At 34.8% G+C, this 20,066-nt stretch overlaps 1 protein-coding gene across 20 annotated transcripts in view; it reads right to left on the bottom strand.

The window, feature by feature from the left end:
- BNC2 (basonuclin 2) overlaps positions 1–20,066 on the bottom strand; it is a 398,693-nt gene that overhangs the window by 144,354 nt on the left and 234,273 nt on the right. For all 20 annotated transcript variants that reach the window (XM_015594483.2, XM_015594486.2, XM_015594488.2 and 17 more), the window contains one exon: positions 2,357–2,459. In XM_015594483.2, coding sequence (XP_015449969.1) covers positions 2,357–2,459 — 103 coding nt within the window. The remainder of the gene's footprint in view (positions 1–2,356; positions 2,460–20,066) is intronic.

Below are 20,066 nucleotides of genomic sequence, written 5' to 3'. Positions count from 1 at the left end.
TATATCTGTATGCACAAATTTTGAATTGTACACAGACATGTCCCTGTTGTGGAGGAAGAGAGGTCAAAGTGGTAACGGTGGTGGGGGAAAGTAAGATCTGGGAACTCCAAAAATTAACATCCCAGAATCATAGAATTTCAAAAGACACAGTAAGAAAAGCACATTCTGATATAACAGAAACACCTTATTTAAATTTGGTGAAAAATCACATCCTTCAGAAAGCCTTAGAAACAACTATTGGCAAGGAATAATTTATGTTGTTCGAGAAGGAAGAAATATTGCTTCCCCCGTCCTAGTACGCTACTAATGTAATACGCACATGGAAGTTGGAGATAAAACAAACTGGTGACAGTAAACTTTTATACTCACAAGGCTACCACAGTAGACAGATGATGGTAACACAAGATGGCTTTAGAAAAAATGAGAGTGAATAAACAAAAAGTCCTTTGTTTGTTGACCCTCCTTCACGGCTCATCCACTGTCCCGTGTGTTACTTTTAACATGTATTATTTAAAGGCTTCATATACTTTAATTCTCACAATAATCCTACAAAGTAAGTTATTATTAATCCTAGATGATAAGAAAACCAAGATGCAGAGATGTTAACCTACGTGCTATCAAAGCTGCAGAGCCAAGATTTAACCCTACGCTGCCTCCATGATTCTTGATGAGACATAAGCTCTGTACCTATTACCTAGAAAAGCCAATACTTCTTCAGTATAAGGAATATATGTAGAAAGTGATATAGGCTGAACTGTATTACCCCCAAAATTACAGATTGAAGTATTAGCCCTCAGTACTTCAGAATGTGACTATATTTGGAGAATGGGCCTTTATAGAGGTAATTAAAATGAGACCAGTAGGGTCAGCCCCAATCCAATCTGACTGGTGTCCTTACAAGTGGAAATTTGAATGCAAAGGCACACCAGGAGCTCTCATCCACAGAGGAAAGACTATTTGAGGACGCAGGGAGAGGGCAGCCATCTGCAAGCCAGGAAGAGTCTTCAGAACAAAACTAACCTTGACAACACCCTGATTTTGGACTTCTAGTCTCCAGAAATTTCTGATGTTAAAGCCACCCAGTCTGTGGCATTCTGTTACGGCACCCCTAGCAAATTAATATATGAAGAATGAAGAAATCATCAAATGTAGTACTATACATAGACTGCATAAGTAACAGCAACTCATCTGTTGTTCAAAAGTGGACTGAGGGTTGTTATAGATATTGGCCCTGTAAATGAAGCAGGAGAGAGTTCGATCCCTGGGGGCACTAAAGGATTGTGGCTATGTCTGCCAAGCATGCTCTTTCCAGTTTACTTCCCTCATATTACTACGTCTACTTCTTCTCTCTCACACATATAGAAACATGGCTGAATGTCCCCACAACGCCAACATACATGCCCTAACAAGCAAGGTACATGATAAATTAAAAGCATTTCAAGGCATGGCCCAGTGTTGCTACCTCAGATCTTGCTAGAATAACATGACATTTATAAAAATACAACCCACTGGATGTTTGGCACTGCTTGGGAATGAAGAATATGTTCACTTAAGAGCCAATACCCCAGGCTGTCAAAGAAATCTTAGGCCAAAATTTCTGTTATAAACATTACCTATCTTTTAAAATTCTACAGTCTAGGAAGTAAAGAAAATGTCTCTGCTTCTTTACAAGTTTCCTTTTGCCTAAACTGAAAAAAGATAACCATATATAAGAACAAGAGAAATGCTCTGTCAGGGCACATTGATGCAACCGCTTTTGCATCTGGCAAAAAGCATCAACACTTCCAGCCTTGTCCCCAGGTCACCCTCATCCCCAACATGTACCTACATAGAGCTCAACACCAGCTACCTCCAATCCCAATACACACTGAAAGGGGTTTACAGATTACAAATAATGTTCTCGTTCACTCTTTCACCTACCTTTGACCATAAAACAAAACTTAACATCTGGGAGGATAAACTCAGTCCCTAACACATATGACAAGGGTGAGCAGTTATCAAGAAGTTCTCAAGAAAAAAGGATTTGCTAGCTTCCCTTTGAGGTCCAGGCCCTGACAGGCCAACTGAGCTATGTCTGAGTTCCCATCAGGCCTCGTGCTTGCTGGCTGCTATGTTCATTCAGAACCCCATGGCCCAATTGTCCTATAAATATTTTGCCCTTCCGTTGAGAACTGCTCACTTAATCCTTAGGTCTTGGAGCCGAGAATATGCTATTTGAGAGCTGCAGGCTGAATGTTAACTAACACTTGGAGCACAGCTGACCCCTCTCTTCTCCAGGCCAGTGACTGCTCTAAAAAAATATGAACATTCACATGAACATAACAAGAACAGGAAGAAAAGTCCAGATTTTCCTCACCATGTGCCACCCAGCCATGTTTACACTGATCGCAAGTCCTCAGGTTAATCTTCCCCGGCTGAAAACATTCACACGTGCAGTTTACCAGTGTGCAACGGATGGCCTGAAAAATAAAAGAGGGGAAAAAAAGATCAGCATCTCTTGCAAGGCACTATATTTCAACAGTTTACTAAATAGCACACACTTCCATTTTTGAAGTCTTTATGTTGGTAGGAGCCTGGAAAGTTTTTTTAAACCTTCGAAATCTCTGACCAAAAAAATGTAAGAAAACAAGGCTCATTCACTAATAGGATGTTTCATGTTATTCATACGTAACCCTGAAATTAGAAACAAAGACAAAGTAGAGTAAGAATAAAGGATTACTTATTCTATAAGATGCTGTATTTGTAACACCATGGATCCAAAAGAGAAAAAAAATATTGCTGTTACTATATAGTCCTATATTGCTGTTACTATATAAGTTTATCCATTTGGCACTAATGCAAAAAAAATATAAATTCTAATACGACAACGTTCAAGTGAAATGCTGATGAAAGTAAAACACAACATACAAATATTATTAGAATATTCTTTTTTTCTGCTGAATTTCACTTAAATACTTTGTTAATCTTTCAAAAACATCCTGAAAGACAGTCCCATTAGCCCAACTAGACCTAGCATACTTCTTATATTAATCATTTCCCAGTTCCTTGTTTTTTTCTCGTTCAATATATTAATTCCACTTTCATTCCTATTTTGAAAATATAAAACAATCCTCCTTTTATTTTAATGATGACATAAGAAAATAAGTTTAAATTTGTTTTAAGATTAGATGTAGAATAGGAAACGCCATTTATGTGAACATTTTCTATTTGGAACAATCCAACTGTATCTTAGAAAACTGACAAATATGCTCAAAAATCTTTCATTTCTTTACAAGTACTTTTAAAAATCATCTCACCAGTTTATATTATAATGTGAATCCACGGAAAATTAGCATAAATGAAGTGCAACTTTTTTATGGATAAAAACCTATGCTTAAGAATTGTGCTATAGCTGACCTGTGCTCCTGGACTACAGTTAATAAATTATCTCATACATTTAGTTCTAATTTGCATGGAAATTCTGAAGACAGAAGGGATTTAGTCCGATCATTCACAGATTAACAATCTACTGTAACTACCTGAACTGCCAGGAAAAGATCTCTCTATAGCTTTATATGCAATCAATGATTACTGATTTGAGTGAGAGGGGTACGGGGGCAGAGGCATGAGGCTACCTGAAACTGCAGTTCTGTATCTCAAAGCTATGCTCACATACCTCCAGATGCTCATATTCCTGGAATCATTTGGATTTCTATATAAACTGTCTCATTTGTGAGAGACAGCATTTGACATATCAATATGGTTGGGCCAAATTCCATTTACAGAGAATATGACCGAACAGTCTTTTACTGTTCCCTATGCTTTGGATCAGACAAGTTTAAAATATTCCTCTTTTGTTAATGAATATTAAATCTATAGGTTCCTATTTGGTTTCTGATGTTAGAGTACTTACTGTAGACTCTTTTCTTATTTAACCTCCATCCCTAATTTGCTCTTCTAATACCATCAGGGAAATACGCAATTGTATAATCTGCCTGATATTTCAGGGTCTCTTTTCCAGTGTTAACAGGCTAATTATATTTTAGCTAGGTTGTAAAGCTCTGATGTATGTATTAGCGATTAAAGGGCTTAGTAATAAGAAATGAGGACACCAAAGGAAATGATGACTAAGCAAGAATGACGTAAGTATTTGTAGATTGTAAGGAGATGTTTCTCCCAAATTTCTTATTCCAACTTCAGTAGTTTACTGACTGAGCTTATTAGAACTTCTCAGGTTAGAAATAGCTTCTTTGAAGGACATGTTCATTAGTTAATGAACTCATAACTTGATTGTACTATGGTCAAAACAAAATAGTTTATAGGATAGTGTTGCAACTAAAAACAAGGCACTTTACAAACTATCCAATTATAAATTCAGATATGGCAATCAAGTTGACATTAAAATACTGATATAATCTGAAGTGTGATAATAAGATTTCATAAATTCTTTAAAAAAAAAAACAAAAAAACAAATCCTCTACTTTACCCAAATTAAGAGATGACCAATAAAAACAGATGATCTCTCAAAGGCTATATGTTAACTCCAGCCCAAAAGATATATATTTTTTAAATCATTAATTTGATAATATTTAATTATTTTACAAAAATAGCCTAATTTTACATGACATTTAAAAGCACATTTTGTCAATTTTAATTATAGCTATATTCAGGACCAGAACAAATTAAGAGACCGTGGATTTACTTTATTTTTATGTATATTTCTTCACTGGTTGAATCATTGATTGACTTACTCTGAACTAGTTTATGATTCAAATATTTTCTCTTCCTAAATAACTTCATACATCTGGCACATTTGGGAATTAAACTTTTCAGATCATCATCTTTCATGTATATATATAAATTCTATTCTTTTTGTACCTAAACATACAAACATTGGAACACCTCAACTCCTTTTGTATATAAACACATAAGTACTGGAATATCCATTTTGTATTTCTATGAATTCCAGAAGGTCTATTTGTTTTAAATCCAGATTTATATAGACTACGATTGTTCCTTAAGGGAATTATATATATTTAAACAATATGGTCTAAATAAATATTTTGAGTTAGAGACTATTGTGGCTTCAAAGGAAGTTTTATTCTAAATAACATTTTTGAAACGGTATAGAACTTTGACATACTATTTATTCACAACAAAATAGAACCAATGTGATCACTTGCCAACTCACCCACACTTTAAAAAAATAAATTATCATAAAACTATCAAAGCCAGTTAAGCCTCAAAAATGTACATGCTTTACAAGGAGACAGTTGAGAAGAGTAAAAGTGGATAAACTTTCATTTTTATGAGTATATTCATTTCTCCCTTCATTCAGCTAACATGAGTGCTACCCACTCATTGCTGGGCACTATGAACTATAGAAATCCAAAGATGATTAAAAAAGCGGGAGGCAGAAAGGGGACAAGAAAAGTGCAGACCATTTAGTCAGATTGTTCCCACTTATATATGCAGGGACGACCTTATGCAGGTCAGGCTAACTCAGGCTATCAACCCCTCCATGCCTCCAGGATCCTGATTCATCAAGAATGTCCTGTAATTCTTTCCTCCATTCTTACGTGACCAGCATCCCCCAATCCCCACAAACAACAATATTAATAAATTTTCTTCAGACTGCAACTTATTAAAAGTAATTTTTCCTTCAGCTTACCTTTACCATGAATTTCTTGAAAGAAAAATCCATGCACCCACCACGCAACTGCTTCCACTTCCTCACTGCCACCTACATTTTAATTTTGCAATCTGAATTCTGTTCCACATGTTCCTGAAACTGCTTTCTCCAAGAGGAATGTTCTCATCACATCTGTTCCCTTATCCTGGTCTTTGTCCTCCTTAGACCTCAATGCAGCTTGCGGCACTAACTCTTCTTCATAAAGACCAACTATCCTAGTTTTTCTGGCAATAACTTCTCACTCTCTTGCCTCTGTAAATAAATACAGGTGTTTCCCATGGCCAGGTTCTACATTCTTTAATTTGGCAATTTCATCCCCTCCTACAGCTTCAAATATCATCACTATGCAAAAACCATCTCTTTGGAGCCAAGAACTGGGTTAAGTGGCAGGAAATGGATGGCAGAGTCCCTATGCTCAAGGATTTCACAGTCAGAGTTTGAGGCCAGTAGGGTTTAGAGGAGAGACCCTAAGAACAGAAGGAAGCCCTTAACCAAGTTTAAGAAACACCATCTCTCCTTTTTTATTCCTCTGCCTTTGCTTCTACCAAAAGGTAGGATTTATTTATTTACTTCTAACAGTAAACTATTACCTGTTATCCATAATAGTTAGATTTACTAGATATTTGCCATTTTCCAGATCTTGTGCTAAAAACTTTACAAACATCAACTTTCTTAATCCTAAGAAACTACCACGAGATTGGTACTATTATTACCTTTATTTCACAAACATGGAAGCTGAGGTAGAGATAATTAGGTATCTTGCCTAAAGTCGCTCAACTAGTGAAGTCACAGGAATGAGACCCAGGTCTGTGTGAGCTCTCTCTCTGACTGGAAATCTTGATTTAAAATCCTATTCACAGTTAAGCACAGCCCCTCTACGTGCCCACCATCAAACCCCCACTGTGTACTTTTAACTCCTACCCATCTTTCAGACTGCAACTCAAACATTACTTCCAATTCCCCAGGGCAGTTGCCCTCACCTCCCAATCATGGCAAGTTCCCCATCGGTTTCCTGTTTCACAAGGAATCTTTCTGTCATAGCATTTATCGCAGTTGTGAACATTACATTAATAATTTATCTATGTGTTTTTATAATCTATTACAGACAAATACAATGTTATATTTATACATTTGTGTGATTATTTGACTGAGGTCTATCTCCTCATCTAAAGTTTAAACTCCATGAGGGCAGGGCCATATGTGTTGGGTGCTCAAGGCACCTAAAGAAACACATAATTTTCTGAGCCCCTCCTCATCTGTAAAATGAGGGTAACAACATCACACGAATGTCAAAAGACTTAAATGAAATAATAAATATAAAGTATATGGCACTGTGCCTAGCAATAGTAAAAGCTCGATAAACCCTTTATGACCTCAAGAAACTTTCCACAAATAATATTTGAATTATTTTTTCCTTATGATTCTTCCCAATGTATTAAGTTTTTCCAACACCTTGTAAAATGCTTAACACATATTTAGTCTTAATTAATAAATGAACACTTTGACATACATGAGGCCATACTATTCATACTATAACCCTCTACAGTGAGTACGACAGGGATTATTAGTTTTAATACTGCGGTTCAGATATGTTTATATGGGTGTTTCATAGCTCTTAAATGATAGGGTAAATTTCCCAATTATTAATCAGTTTATTTCTATTACTCATAGAAAAAGGAAGAAAACATACAATTAAAACCAGTATATTATAAAAAACATTCAAAAGTATCTCAATTACATGAAGTAGGCCAATCTAGTATAAAAATATTTGATCCAGTTTTGATCAGTAACACTTTTATATTTGAATATTAAATAAAAGCACATTTTAAAGTATTTGGATGAATTCCAAAGCCCTACTCAAATAACAGATTCTGTTATCATTACAATTGAAGTCCTTTCAGCTTTATTATACTCATAGCTGGTTTGAACTCCACAGATATATGTAAACTGAACATCTATCTTCTTACCAAATGGCATTTCTCAGGAAAGTACAGAATGATGCTTCGGCTTATAGTTAATGTATCTCACAGAAGAACTATACACAACGCTAATTAATTAATCTTCTATTAGTTGTTCTTTGTTTGGGAACATTTACACAATTTACCTGAGAAAAAATAACAAAAGGCAAAAAATAAGGCTACGGGGCAAAAAGAAATATAAAACACATACTCTGAAGGAGCAACCATAGAAAGAAAACCACCCCCACCACCCACATACCAAAAAAAATCCACTAAAAATAAAACTAATTTCAGTTCTGGGTTTTGTCTTTCCACAAAACAAAACAAAACAACAACAAAAAACTATTTGCAGGGAGTAAAACGTTCATTAACCCTGACCAAATCTCCCATATATAACTAAAAATCCACTTTCTCCTTGTTTATTTCTAGGGATGATACCAAGATTTACAACTTAGATTATGAAATCCTACTTCAAACATTTAAAAATGTTTAACAGTTAAATACATGAACTACATTTAAGACAATTATAGAAAAGACTAATGATTAATACAGCATCCATTCTATCAGTTTCTACTGTAAACTTAGGTGGCATGATCTAGGTGTATAAATTAATTGGCTATATGAATATCAGTGACAAGGTTCACTGTCTTTACTTTTAACAAGAACAAATTTCTTAATAAATTGAATTTTCTACTTTGGAGGTTGCAAGTAAGTATCACAAATATGTAGAACTGGCCAACCATTCATGAGGATACAAAGTAGTCTATGTTATAATTAACTTTTACTAATTCATCACTGCATATGTTATTCACTTCTGAACATATGAATCTTTTTATTGGGCGGGAAAATTATCCTTCAAAGACTTCTATCTAACAATATGCAAAAAAATACTATAGAAACTAACTTTTCCAGGATTGTCACAGATTACACTGTAGTAATTACAAAAAAAAAAACAGCCACCAAGCATGATGAACGAGAGGGGTGTTCTACATGACCACCAAAAAGATGCAGAAAAATTAAAAAAAAAACAGCCACCAAGCATGATGAACGAAGAGAGTGATCTTGTACATGACCAAAAAGATGCAGAAAAATTAATAGGACTTCCACAGACATTTATACACCTTGTGTATGAGAATCTAAGACAGTACTTTCAAGCACTGTCACAAAGGTTCTAAAGAACTCACATGATAGTGGTGGTGATTAAGTCAGAAAATAGCACCCTGTATAATTTTCAGGACAGTTTTTTCCCTTCCATTGTCACATGGCTGGTACATAAAACTACTGGAAAAGAAACAACTTTCAAAAGAAGTACTATGAATATTGGCTAAGACTTGGAACATCTATATCGTATTGCCTTTTTAGAAGAATTCAATGTCCTGAATTTGGTCAAGTTACAGTGTAGACCGAGCAAAGAAATTTTTTTTTTGCATGGTGGACAGCTTCTGAGCTTACTTATGACCAACATAAACTATATGACTGCACGAGAAATTTACTTTTACTTGATTATAAAGCTCATACACAATGAAAGTAAAAGTATATCCTACAATATTTTGTAATCAGGTAGCAAAACAATACAAAAAACTGTGAGTTAGGTAGACATAGCGCATTAATCAAAAGACTCATGTTTTAAATAACCAAATACGTTTTATAACTTTTATAACCTAAAAAGTCTTATCTCACTCTGACCATGAGACTATTAATATCAATCTATAGTTTGTAGTAAGGTATGTTTTCTGTATTTCTACAGAACACATAAATCTAAATTTGAATGGGCAATGTTCACAAGAAGTGATCATCAGTGATTATAAAGTATACTGTAAAAGTTAGAGTGTTAGACTGCAATGTAAATGCCATTATTCATAAAATAATAATAATAACAGGAAATGAGAAGCAATGAAGTTATTTCTGTGGCTGTCTGAATGGCAAAAATTCATATACTGGGAAATTATAGTAAAAGTATTTATCTTATTTGGTGGTAAAATAAATGAGAAATCAAAGAACAACCCTTTGATAGAAGGTTCCTTAAAATCGGTCTGTTTTTAATGTCATATAAATAAAAAGCAACCTGATCAAAATGATCATTTTGCTGTATCTATGTGCTGTGAAATTTCTTGATCTCTTTTCAACAATTAGATCTTGTCACTAAGTAAAAGATTTAAAAACAAATGGTCAGTACAGACTCACTACATCATCTTTACAATAAACACATCAAAACAACTGAAAGATATTCACTGGGCAAAGGTGGCCTTTGAAAGTATTTACTGTTAAAAATTAAGAGATTTAAAAACCTTATTTTGAGTTTGCTTTAAAAGGTATGATTCCCTCTATCAACTGGCATATGGATAAACAAAATATGGCACATCCATATAATGGAATATTATTTGGCCATAAAAAGACATGAACTATTGATACAAACTACAATATGGATGACCCTTGAAAACAATATGCTAAGTAAAATAAGCTAGTCACAAAAGACCATAGAGTATATGATTCCACTCATATGAAATGTATGGAACATAGAAATCTGTAAGATAGAAAGTAGTTAGCGGTTACTTTGGGCTTCCCTGAGAAGATAGTGGCGGGGCAGGGAGGTGGCAGTGGCGGGTAGATAGCTAAAGTTTTCCTTTTTGAGGTGATGAAACTGTTGCAAAAATGACTGTGATGATGGTTGCACATAACTGTGACTATGCTAAAATCCACTGAATTGTACACTTTAAATGGGTAGACTATATGGCATATGAACTATATCTCAATAAAGCTGTTTAAAAGTGGGGAGAGCAAAACCCACTGCATCGCTTGGTTTCTTTTAGTAGTGTTAAATCATTTAATTCATAAAGTACTATTTCCCCAGAAGACAAAGTGGCATAATATCCATCTTTAACCCAGTAGGACTTCAATATACAAATGATAACTTTAAATGGGTAGACTATATGGCATATGAACTATATCTCAATAAAGCTGTTTAAAAGTGGGGAGAGCAAAACCCACTGCATCGCTTGGTTTCTTTTAGTAGTGTTAAATCATTTAATTCATAAAGTACTATTTCCCCAGAAGACAAAGTGGCATAATATCCATCTTTAACCCAGTAGGACTTCAATATACAAATGATAAGTGAGTGAATAAACAGAAGGAAAAAAAAAAAAAAAGAATTTCACTTCTCCTTAAATTTGAAAATACTTTCTACTTTGAAAATGTGAAAACCTAATCTATCCATTTAAAAACTGACAATTTTTAATTTGCTGTTACTTTTCTATCGTGAAAATCCAGGATATCTTCAAAATATATTGGGGAGGAAGGGACATCTCAGTTACAATGTGCAGCTTATTAATATATTTAAAAGACTAAGAGAATTTGTTTCGAATTGATAATAGTGAATACCGTCATATATACTAGCAAAAATATTCCTCAACTTTGTGTGATGAAAAAATTACTTCAGCAAAAGTCAAGAAATAAACTTGGTTTAGGGGGAGGAGGCAAAGAGGGAAAACTATAAACTTCTGAGTAGATGTTTATATACGAGTGTGAATGTTTCTATGACTATGTGTGAATACATAAATACAAACAAGGAGAAAGGGACATAAATAAAGGCACATAAATTTTCACAGACATGGATCCAATGAGCATCTATAGTCATTATCTTACGACCACAACCTACTATCAATCGACATGAGGAAGACCCCATTTAAATAATTTAGGTGTTCAGAGTAAAAATCAACAGCGGGATATAGCCAATTATATAAGGAAAATACCCAGGCTTCTATGGCATCAAAGCATATGTAGGCTTCAGAGTGCGTGTGTTATGTTTTTCTCCCCGCAATTAAATTAGGCCTATGGTAATATAAGCTATTTTGTTAGGCTATTAGTAATATTAGAGAAACGGGAAATGAAAAGGCATTCCAATTTGGGCAGAAAAATTTTATTTTCTTACCTAACAGTTAACAATTAAGATATTCCATTTATTGCCTGTATGCTTACAAATTTTACAGACTATTTAGGCAGCTGTGATAACATAACTAGAAAGGAAATATTCTTTCCATGAACACAGCTATCATCTAATTGAAAATAAGGGGTTAGCTCACTATAAAAAATATTTTAACTAAACTCAGTCTACATTTACCAGAATATATAACTATATAAGTAGTCAATGCACCTCTGATATATGAATGCTAAGTAATAATCATCTCATTTCATCTTAATGTTGAATCAGCAATTTTGTATTCCACTGATATACATTTTATTCATTTTCACTAATGCAATTTGAAAGGTGGTAATGTGATTACATTTCTCTGTGGCATTCATGAAAACAATTACTAATATAATATGATAGGGAAGACGTTAATAAGGAAGGGATTTATAATGAGATGCAAGAAGATTTATAAACCTTTAAGCACTTACAAAGAAATACTCCTCATTAGGTAAGAAGCAAAACAAGATAAAAAGATAAAAACCTAAATTCTGGTATTTCAGAAGCAGCTTCAACCCTGGGAAGAACGATTTGCATGATGATGCACACTTTGGTGACCAAGCAGAGATGTGCAAGAGTAACCCAAGACGTGGCCTATGTTGTGTCAACTGTAAGACATCATCCTAAATTGATGTCTCTCCTTTGCAGACAGACAACATGGGAAGGACTCCTTTAAGGAAGGAGTCCCTCTAAATCTTTATCCTTTATAATAGGAGCCAGCCACATTATTTCAAATTCCAAAGCACAGTAATCAATCCATTTACCAAGCAGGAGCATAAGGAAGATGACCTTTTAACTAAATTTACTCTTCTAGGTTAGTAAAAAGAATCTACCCCAGTGAAGCAACAATGAAGACAGTTGTATTTCAGAACATATCCTTTCAAATGATAATTCTGATTATCCAGGCCAATTGACACAGCCTTTGTGAGACTACTAATACCCCACGTTTGTACAGTGCTGTGAAGCTTGCATAATACTTAAAATACATTCTTGTATTTAATCACCAAAATCCCCCAAATTAGAGATTTTTCAAACAGCAGAAAATGAGGCTCTGATATGTCCTTAAATGGCTACAGACAGTAACCCAGGGCTCTTTCCATTCTGCCAGTATGAGAGGCAAGGATCTGAACAATCCCTTTCTACCCTCCTCCACAGTGAACCTTTCTCAGATATTTTTTCAGTTCCAATAGGCATTTAAGACCAAAAAGGAGATGTGGATGAAACTATACACAAAGGGAGAGGAGTGGGTGAAGGTTTGAGCAACTTGAAAAGACAGGGAAACTGCTAAGTAAGCAGTTAACAATACTAGGATATTCTACAAACAAAATGGTATATTTAAGAGAAAGTGACTCTGAACAGCTTTCTATAGAGTCTTTAAATGGTTATATTAAGAAAGTCCAAAATATGAATAAAGTAAGACAAAGTATTCCCAAGAACACTTGGTTTATTTTACATCATCTTACTTTCACCTGTCTTGGGACTGTCCATTGGTAGCTTATCTCGTTGTTACCAAACATTTTAATATCTTCCATTATGCGTATAACTGTGCATCATAATTATGTCTATGGAAGAATATGTTTCTTTGCCCGAGAGCAGGTCACCTCAGGAATCATACCTATTACAAATAATAATAATGATATGATGAATGTTATTTATGTTAGGTCACAGATTCCCCAAAGACATGTGCTGAGATCTGGACTGGCTTCATTAGAGGGTCATATAAATCACTAAAGGTACATCTTGATTTTTACCACTGGCTACAGTCATTGAAATTTTTCAAGTGAAACCTCTCAGGTAATACATTTTTAAAAAACACAAATATAATATTATCATTTCTTGAAAAAGGTGATTTTCTCAAATTCAAAAGGCTATATTCAGATGCTCAGAGAAATCCCACAAATTTTTACGGACTCCATAAGCATCTGAGGGGAAAATGTGCCCTTGGGTGTTGAAAAAACACTATTCTCTTTTCTCTTTTAAGGATTAGTTGGTTTAAAAGACAAAGAGAGACATGTATTTATAGAGAAAGATAGCAAAGAACAGACCATCTAGCTGCTAACAAATGCTTCAACATCCCTGAGCAAACGGAGAGACCTATGCGATAGCTGTCAGGAACTCTGAGCTAACTCTCAAAAATTAAGAAATAAATAGAAAAGCATTGTGGAAATAGAGGGAGTCTTCCAGAACAATGTTAATGTCATCTTGGGCATGTGGACTGGGGTCACGTGTGTGTCAGCTGAATCAACATAATGGGCTATAACAGCTTCGAAGCAGATAATATGGTCCACTGGGTCAATAATCCGTGAACTAAGAAGGATTTACTTGATAGACTATAAATGGTTCATAAGAACTCAAGAATCACTCCATCAGATCAAAAATCCAATTTTCATATGGTGCCTTTCTACGAATTAGCCAAAAGAAAGTAATAGCTCTGAAGGACTTCAAGGTCTATCAGTTAAAAATTTACTTTTCAAAGAACAGTGCAGAGGAGGAAGTAAGAATTAAATGTTTCCCCCCTCTATGCCCGTGAACTAACCTATTTTAAGGGGAAAAAATATATATATTTTATGATGGAAAGCTAATATACCACAGGAAATATTCAAGGGGCTTTTCACATTTTCCTATGGGTGCTTGACTCTACGGAACCAAACAAATGAAATGTACACACACATGCATTCATTCACTCTCTCTCTTTCTCTCTCTCTCTCTCTCTCCCTCCCCCTTCTCTCCAACCCCATCCCCACCCTCGTCTCCACATACCTACATATGCTATTGATAAGTAAATTACAAAACACTATTGCTAGTGTAGAAACATTTAAAAATGAAGATTCTTATTTTATTTTTGTTTCTCTACATGGTTTGTAATGTGGGTCTGCTGTGTGAGGCCTGTGGAGATAAATAGATACTGGCAAACTCATCTTCATGTATGGAATAGTAGGAAAATAACTACAAAAGGTAAACAGTAAAAACTACAGTATGTTTTTAACATTTAAGAGAGAGAGGAAAAGGTCAGTTTCTTGGATGGTTAGAACTTATATAGCCAGGGTTCACAGGTAACTGCAACTTCTGCCCACTTTAGAATGCAGAGAAATAGTAGCCTTTACCCTGTATCTGTGAATTTGATTACATAGTCACACTAGGTGATAGTAGTTGCAGATTAATTTTTTTTTAATGTAAGCCTATCTATGTGAATAATTGTATTTGCTAAGTTCATGGCAATGAAGAAAAGCAGAGAAAAATGCTCCAAAAATATAACAGGCTGTAATTAGGCTTCTTAACAAGAAAGAATTCCTTTACTAGGGAAGAAAATGTGATCTATCACCTCTTGCTCTCAAAATACTATTAGCCTCTCTTCATCATAAGGACAACAAGAAGGAATCTTTTTCTTTTTTACAGGAATAACACTGAATAAAACAATAGATGTTTTTACATCAAAGTGTATTAGCTATTGACATAAGCTCAGTTCTCTTAACTTTTACGCAAGGGAAAGAAAAATTCCAATAACTCTGAAATAGACAGATAAAACTTTCTCTGTGGCTATGGCCATGTACTATTATATGTAACTGCTTATTTTTAAAAAGAGCCTTATTGGTACTCTCCGAAGTATTTTCTTTTACACATAGCTTTATCCTATAATTTTGTCCCTGTTGGGCACGCTGCCTAAATTTAAACACAAACAGTCAAGCAATGAAGAAACATTAACACATTTACTGTGAACAAAAACTCCCAGTTGTACAGTGAAATTTTAATACATTTCAACTTATCTCTTTTACTAATGGGGAGAGTACAAACCCTGCAGGAATTCGCTCTGCAAACTGGTAATTACAGTAGACTCACTTTTTTATAATGCATATGTATAGTCAGACACAAAAAACCCTGGCTGCCCTTTTGATGTAGGTTACAATAAGAATGTTTTAAAAATTATGAAAATCTAGAGCAATTCTAAAGGAATGCATTATTTTATGGAAAACTGTCTTTTAATTCATATATGGACACAAATAGACATATATTTAGATATTTGCTTTGTACATCAGAAGGCATAATCTTTATCAGCATGTACTTTTATGTAATTTTCCCCATAATCTTAATGTACAAAACAAATCCATTCCTTTTTTTACAAAGCTAGATGTGATTTTGAATATCATAATTTGTCTATAACATAAAGATGACGTTCTTTCATTCCATGCTGGTTTTCCTATGTGTCTCCTCTAGTATAGAGGATTTAAATCTATATTTTGAGATCTCTTACAATCTCTTCATTAAATAATTAAGGATTTCAAACCAAAAATTTGTCTCTTAGTATAGGAATAAGTACCCCTTGGTTAAAAAGACCCTATGTACATACCTGTAGAGAACAAGAACCACACACTGTAATATTAATAACAGAAGCACAGAGAGTTGACGGAAATGAAGTAAAATTTCTGTCGCTATTCACATCACTTGCTAAACATTTTACATTTAGCTATCAAATTTCTGGTTCTGTAACAACTTTCTAAGAAATTGAAATCTGACAGACTGCTGAGAGGCTATCAATATATAATTTACGCTAAACTCATGGTTCTAAGTATTGGCATACAGGGGAAAAATGAAAGCAGAGAATGTTTTTAAGTAGACATAATTTTTGTAATATTTTGTAAATTTCAAAATAATTAAATGAATTTGCTAAAATGTCCACCTGTGACGGAGTAGCAACTATAAATTCCAGGGGTATCTATCTGAAAATGAAAACTTATAATATTCACATAAAACATACAACATATACTACAAAGTTTTACAAAATATGCAAGTGGCTATACAGAAATCATTTCCTGGCCTCCAGCTTGAGATAAGAGAGTGATGAGAGGTAAACATTCTTAGTAGGCTTGGCTGTGGCAGAATCCACTCAGCATTAGAGGGAAGAAACATTTTAGATATATTAGAAAAACTATCCTATTCTAAGAATGCATACCTAGCTCTTCTTCTAGGTAATATCAGTGACATTCTGACCTTAGGTCTCCCTGTCATTACAGAAAAAGAAAACTCTCTCCTATTACCATCTCTTTGCTCCCTAAGGCTACTTATATAATAGTGCCCAAAACCAAAAGAGAAAGAGAGAGATGGAGGGAGAGAGGGAAGGAGGGAGGAAGGAAGGGAGGAAAAAGTGAGAAAGGAGGGAAGAAAGAGAAAGAAAGAAAAGGAAGAAAAAAAGAGGTAAAAGAAAAGAAAACCAGGCTTGTCACAGTTCACGATCCAGACTTTTAGGCACTGGCTGTCACAGGCAATGCATGTATCCTTGTGCAACACCTACTGCTTCTATCTGGCAATGAAATGACACACTTCCCATTTTATAAAATGCTAAACGTTCTATCTGTGTGCATGTGTGTGTGTGTACATACACACACACAGATACACACATAGATACACACACACACACACATATAGTCAGTTTTACAGCTGTCCTTTTTCTTTGATTCCAGTGTTACTAAAAATTTCAAGTAACTTGTGGCTTTAATATGAATAAATTAACAGAAGTATACCTCAAGGACAGCTAGATGTAAAACTTCAGCCTCTGCAAAATCCATTCGCACTGTATAAACAAACACAACTGAACATTAAAGAGCAACACCTCTAAAATGTATGTGGTCTGTAACAAAGCATTCATGCCCTCATTTGCTAAGTCTATTACTCCAAAGACACTGCTAGAAGTTGTGAAACACAAACGAATATAACATCTGCTCCCTCATAACTGAATTTTGAAGGCAAAGTGACCAGAGATGAGTTTAACACCAACCATGCTCATGTAATTTGAAGGGTTAAATCATAATTCTTGTGCTATAGTGATTTACAACTTTCTTAGGGTCAAAAGGAAAGTAGAAATTCAATATTCTAATTCCCATACTACAAGCACAGTGATGGATGTGAAAGAAAGCCTACAGAAGCAGCCCTTCACGACAAACATACACACCCTTCCAACACCTTCTCCAAATGAATGGGTTGCTAGATTTGTCTTTCAGTAAAGGTAAAAAGTAGGTTGAGGGAATCAATTTGAATTCATTGCACAGGCTGATGAAATCCTCCCAATCGGCTTTCCTGCTGTGGAAAGGAATGAAATGGTCCAACTATTATAGAATCTTGTTTAATACATGAAAAACAAGTAATATATCAAGTATGTTCACACTTTTATACACTTCAAATTTTCTTTAATGATTTAGAGGGCATTTCCATATGTTGTCGTGCCTCCACCTCTTCAAGTTCTGTCAGACAGTCAATATATTATTGGATGACTGGATGATCAAATACACACAAAGCTTTGGTGGTATGCAAAGAATGAAAAAGGAAGACAGCAGCAACCAACAATGTTTTACTGCATTTATCATTCACCCACATTCAAAACTCTGATATATAAGAAACCCATACCTAGCCCACATTATGTATTTTAAACAATCTAAGAGAGACTCTAGATGACCACAGACACTGCTATTCATGAAACTGGACATCAGTGTCAAAAACAAACAAACAAAAAACAAACAAAAGACATAGCACAAGTTGGTTTTCCACAAAGTACCTCATAGTTTTATTTGTTTTGACTGTTTCCTACACTATTTACACAATTAGCATGTTTTATTTAGGTGAACCATAAATAGATCATGAAAGCACAATTCAATGTGATTTCACTGAAACATTATCTGAATATCTATAGAGCTGGCAGTGCACGTTTTAATATTTTATGTTTGATCATATCCAGTATATATGAAGCTATTATTTTAATTGTAAAATATATTACCTGTGTTCAAGTTAACACTAAGGCATAGCTGCCAGATGGTATGCCCTGGATATAAGTAAAGTAGGAGTGGTAGAATTTTAAATGGGTGTGTATTTGCACAATATTACTTTCTTTTAAAATACTAGTCTGCAGACATATTCAGCTTTTTACCTCTTACCTAGAGATTAAACAATTTCAGAGTTTGACTATATGAGGGTTATCTAGCAAAAATCTAATTATCAAAACATCATTTGCAAAATTTATCTCCATGAAAAATATTTTAGATTATGTCAATTCATTGAAATAAAGATCCCCCCCCCAATTAATCTATTTGCTTAATTTTAAAAAGTTGATAGGGAGGAAATATCCTCTGATGCTGCAAGTAGAATAAAGTGGTAGTGTTATAGCAGCTACTAAAGCTTGTTTGTGTGTGAGGCTATTATACTCAGTTAATAACTTGAGGCTCTCTGCACACAGGTGTCAGCTATGTTCCTTTTCAGTTGCGAAAACAAAACATATAAAGAACAAGGATGAGAAATGTAAAACGTGTGTTAATAATGCCTCCAATGAGAAACTGCTTCTTGCTTTAATTTGGAATCACAGAAAGTAGAGCTGGTATACCTTTTATTATTTAGACATCTTAGACAGAGCAAAGGGAGTTTTACACTGAAGGTGAGATTTACCAATGTGCTGAGAAAACAAAATTTTTTATCACAATCTCATCTTTTGCTATGGGTCATGTGTTTCCACTTCTTTAAAAACAAAGCAAAACAAAATTCTTATCTATTAAATATAAAAGAGAGCAGGTGTGTGTGTGTGTGTGTGTGTGTGTGTGTGTGTGTGTGTGTGTGTGTGTGTGTGTTTTAGAATCATCCATGGCACTTTATGCAGTTATCCAGGATCACACTCCAGAATTAATGAAGTAGAATCTTAAGTACACTTGCACAACCCCAAGAGGGAGTGAGCCTCATCAAATCTTGCACCCTGAGAATCCTCACCCTAGTCTCGGCCTTATAATTGTTAATATTATTGTTGTGCTGCTAAGAGGTATGAAACCATGCTAAGAACTAAACAAATGGACAAAAAGCAGATGGTCTGTCTGAAGGACTTCGGGGGTAAAGGGAAATCCCAAACTTGTTCCACATCCCTTTGGGCATTGTGAAGAAAGTAAGCAGTTTCCTGAGGAAGACCTCAGGAGCTTTTCCAAAGTTAGAAAGCAAAGCCTCTCACAGGGAGCTGTGGGCCAAGCCAACTGCTGAAGCAAGTTCCTAATAGATACTCCTGACCCTGAAACTGATGGAGAGGCAAAGAGAAGCTGGGGAGGGCCAGGGTCTGGGCACCTAAATGGCTATCCATTTTCATTTTAAATGGATGCAGGGACGAGGCATAAATGATTAATATGACTAATCAATTCCCTTAGTAATTCCCTTCCTTCCTACCACCACCACTCACTAATTTTTCAATATGCATTTAAGAAAGTAGAGAGTCTGCCTACCACTGGCAATGGTTGCAGTTAACACTTTTCTATAAATGGAAGGCAGGTAATACCTGTACATTTTAAAGTAATGCATAGGAAAGTGCCCAGCACAGTCCATCTGATATATATGCTCAATAATGTTTCTCTTCCCTTCCCAGTTCCCTCCTTTGTACACAATCACTGAAATATGGAAGCCATATACAAGAATCAAGTTTTGACATACTTAAAAATTTCTAAGGACAGGGTGCTAATCT

The sequence above is a fragment of the Pteropus alecto genome, unplaced genomic scaffold (assembly GCF_000325575.1).
Source record: "Pteropus alecto unplaced genomic scaffold, ASM32557v1 scaffold95, whole genome shotgun sequence".
Taxonomy (NCBI): Eukaryota; Metazoa; Chordata; class Mammalia; order Chiroptera; family Pteropodidae; genus Pteropus; species Pteropus alecto.
This window is presented reverse-complemented; position numbering and strand designations above follow the sequence as displayed.